Source organism: Solanum pennellii, chromosome 7 (assembly GCF_001406875.1).
Source record: "Solanum pennellii chromosome 7, SPENNV200".
Taxonomy (NCBI): domain Eukaryota; kingdom Viridiplantae; phylum Streptophyta; class Magnoliopsida; order Solanales; family Solanaceae; genus Solanum; species Solanum pennellii.
The window spans coordinates 5,319,792-5,323,588 of record NC_028643.1 but is presented as its reverse complement, the minus strand read 5'-3'; the positions used below and the strand labels follow the sequence as shown (position 1 = coordinate 5,323,588).

Genomic DNA, 3,797 nt, shown 5'->3' with positions numbered 1-3,797 from the left:
TTTTTTTTAATCGAATTTGATATTTTATATCATTTAAGTGTTTAAATAGTTAGTTCTAGGTCTAAATTTGTTACTTTGATTCTATAGTAAAGTTTTAATTTGAAAACTACAAAAATAGAGTCATATTTTAGAACAAGTTTATTTTCATTTTTTTCAAAAGAAAAGAAAATTTGCAAACAAAAAATGCATATATAATTTAACTTGACTTTAACCCTTCAATTTTGAGTATATACAAATAAACACTTAAATTTATATAAAATGAACAAGTAGACACACACGTCTTACATGACATATTTCAGGTAATCCACTGAAGTAGACACACACGTCTTACATGACATATTTCAGGTAATCCACTGTGTAGGATGCAAATTGTCACGTAGGATGCTATATGCATTACACATTCTGCACTTTTATTTCCCAAAATACTACTAAGAGAGCCAAAAACACCTCATAACAAATCAATCTTCTCTTGAGCATTACATAACCTTGCATCTCTTTTCTTATTTCTCACATAATCATGATTCAATTTTACAACATTTGCTATGATACAAGTGCAGCAGAGTGATCTTAGTATACATAAAACTGTCTCAAAGTTGGGACAGAAGCTCAACAAGATCTTTGCGCGGCGTGCATATAGCCTTCAAAGGCTTGTTCTGCATACTCATTCTAGCATGATAACTTGCTTCCAAACTTTCCTCTTCCTCAATTTGCCACTCAAAGCATTGAATAAGAGCACCTAACGCCAACGAAACGGCTCGTAATCCCATATCAGTACCAGGACATGCTCTTCTCCCCATTCCAAATGGTATAAGTTTGTAATTAAACCTTTCTGTTTCCCCTTCTGTAGCCTCAAATCTCTCTGGTTTGAACTTTTCAGGATCATCCCATACTTTGGGATCACGGTGAACCGCCCAAGCGTTGATAAGAAGCATTGTATGTTTTGGTACATCATATCCTCCCACAGTACAATCTTCAGTTGAATAATGAGGCAATAGAAGTGGTACTGGAGGATATAATCTCATTGTCTCATTGACAACACAACGTAAATATGGAAGCTTGGTGAGATCAGATTCGCGTACTAAACGTTTGTTCCCAACTTTGTTGTCAATATCAGCTCTTAGCTTATGCAATGCCTCAGGATGAGCTAATAGAAGCCTCATTACCCATTGGATTGTCGATGACGAGGTTTCTGTTCCTGCAACAAAAACAACCTGCATTCCAATAAATGCAACTATCAACATATCTACGTTCTGTTGGATAATACTACTAGTCATGTTCAAACTGCAAAAGCAAGTGATCATGTTTGTACATCTAAAAATGATAGACAAAGTTTAACATTTATCAGACAAGAGGCTTTGCTCCTACTCTGATTATGCCAAATATCTATCCTATATTGTAAGGCTGAGAAGACTAGAGATAACACGAAGTTCATCCACATAAAACGTTTTCATCAGAAAATGTGTATCATACAGAACGAGGACTACATGATAATCTATCTTCTGTTATATTAAGGTACACATCCGTTGTTTTTGCTCCTTGTTTATTGATCTAACAATCAGCTCAGATAAAAATGCAACATGAATTCAAGTGACAGACATCACAGAAAAGATATAAACCATTCAATTTGGACCCTTTTTGTTTATCTACAATCTAAACTCTAACCCTTTATTATCCAAAGTCAACATAAACAACCCTATGAAACAAACCTTTTGAGCAATCACATCTAAGTTAAACAAAGGTTAAAATTAATGGGATACGAACCAGCATAATACTTTTGATGATATCGTCTGTGTAGAATTCAGGTTCTGATTCCTGGAAAGACAAGAGAGTTTCAATCAACGTATTGCTATTTGGCTTTAGACCACTAATTTTACTGTGTCGAAATTCATCAAGCAACCTATTGAGGAATTCATTTCTTTTATTATGAATAACATCCATCTTCTTCTCAAGTCCTTTATAACCAAACCATCTCAAAATTGGCAAGAAATCAATCATATTCAAAAATGATATAGTAACTAAGAAAGTCCCTCTAAGTTTTTCAATTATTTCGATCCCTTTCTCCATACCAGCATCTTCTTCCTTCACAATATGTTTTCCAGCAATAATTTTAGTCATCAGATTGAAAACTAAAGTAAAAGCCCAATTCGTCAAATCTACTTTCTTACTACTATTTATCGTTGAAAATCTGTACAAAGAACGGATAAAAGTTGCAATTTCTTCATCCCGAAGAGTACAACTCTTTGAAAGGCTCTGCGATGAAAATAACTCAACCACAGTTAAACGACGAAGAATCCTCCAAAGTTGTCCATAAGGTGCCCAAACATAAACAATATAATTGAAGGTGAATTTTTCACCAGCTAATGTTTTAGGTCTGTTTGCAAATATAACATCGTTTCTTGTTAAACATTCTTCGATAGCAGATGGAGAAGACACAACAGTCACAGGCATATTATAGCCTAATTTGAGGTATAAAACAGGGCCATATTTAGCTGATAAAGATGTTAGAGTAAGATGAAGAGCATTTTTGAGAAGGTAAAGATGACCAATTATTGGAAATGAAAATGGACTTGGTGGGAGATTTCTTTTTCTATGGAAAAAATATCTGAATAAAATTGGAGTAAAAAACGAAAAGATAGCTATGTAGAACAAGTAGGAAGAGTAGTGGTTTTCCATTTCTTTGAAGCAAAGAAGAATGATTGAGCTATGAATGAAGAGGTACTACTAACTATTTAAAAGTGTAGTGGATAAGTGAGCTATTCTGTCATCTCGAGTTTAATTATCGATCCGAGAAATAGTGGTGAAGTTAGAATTTTTAATAAGAAGATTTAAAATCGAAAGAAGTAAACACTCTAACTAATCAAAAAGGATTTGATATCTACTTTATATAGATAAAAAAATATTTTAACTAGGTATAAATAATACTCCCTTTGTCCCAATTTATGTGACACTTTTTGTTTTTTTTAGAGTTAAACAATTTAAGTTTGACTGGAAATTTATACATGGAATCATCAAAAAATTTTAAATGAAATCTATATATTTGTAAACTAAATAAAAAGTACTATAAGTCACAATAGTCGATAATTCAACATATTTAAAAGATCTATGAAAAAATTAAAGTCAAAGATAGACTTGTTTGATCTCGAAATTCCAAAAGTGCCACGTTAAAATGTGACAAAGAGAGTAATATTTTCCGTTGAACAGGGTTCATATGGACCCCTAATAATATGCTAGCTCCGCACATGCACTGGAAAGCTTCCATCCTAATGGAGTATGAATATGAATTAGTCGAGCTCCAATTAGAGGTGAAGCCAGGTGGAGTTCACCATTCGTGGTCAGTTAACTATGTATTTGTCTTAGAAAATTAAATAAATATATATGTACAAAATTAATTGACAACTCAATGATAAGTATATTTGTATGGGTGGTGAAAATACTTTTCACGCTAGTGTTTTGAACTCTACTGAAATTTAAAACCGCAAACTCATAATTCTGACTTCGTTTCTGGTTCCAATGCAGATATCACAAACGGAATAAATACAAAAAAAAATTAAAAACTATTTAAGGTTTAGAAATTTCAAAGCCAACGTGCTGAAATAGAGATTAATTTAGTACTTGGAATAAAAATGGAGTTTGAGAGGACCACGCAAACGACTTTGTATACTTCTTTCTAATAAATAAATACAGTAAAGAAGACTAAGAGCTTGATTCTCTTTTTATTTTCCAAACCTAATCTATATCTTTATTATATACATCATATATCTACACCTATATTGATAATACGTTATTCACGTGATAAA

General features: G+C 32.5%; 1 protein-coding gene across 1 annotated transcript; it reads right to left on the bottom strand.

The window, feature by feature from the left end:
* Positions 1–228: 228 nt before the first annotated feature.
* On the bottom strand, positions 229–2,721 carry LOC107024344 (isoflavone 2'-hydroxylase-like). Its single transcript, XM_015225305.2, has 2 exons — positions 1,762–2,721; positions 229–1,211 (listed from the first exon to the last, which is right to left on the bottom strand). The coding sequence occupies exons 1-2, from the start codon at positions 2,671–2,673 to the stop codon at positions 588–590; spliced, it is 1,536 nt and encodes a 511-aa protein (XP_015080791.1). The 5' UTR covers positions 2,674–2,721; the 3' UTR covers positions 229–587.
* Positions 2,722–3,797: the final 1,076 nt, after the last annotated feature.

What these genes read in the sequence shown, in the direction of transcription:
- LOC107024344 (XM_015225305.2), bottom strand. Translation starts at nt 2,673, where the DNA reads ATGGAAAACCACTACTCTTCCTACTTGTTCTACATAGCTATCTTTTCG. An exon ending in TCATCAAAAGTATTATGCTG is followed by an intron (nt 1,212 to 1,761) that starts GTTCGTATCCCA and finishes ATTGGAATGCAG; the next exon opens with GTTGTTTTTGTTGCAGGAAC.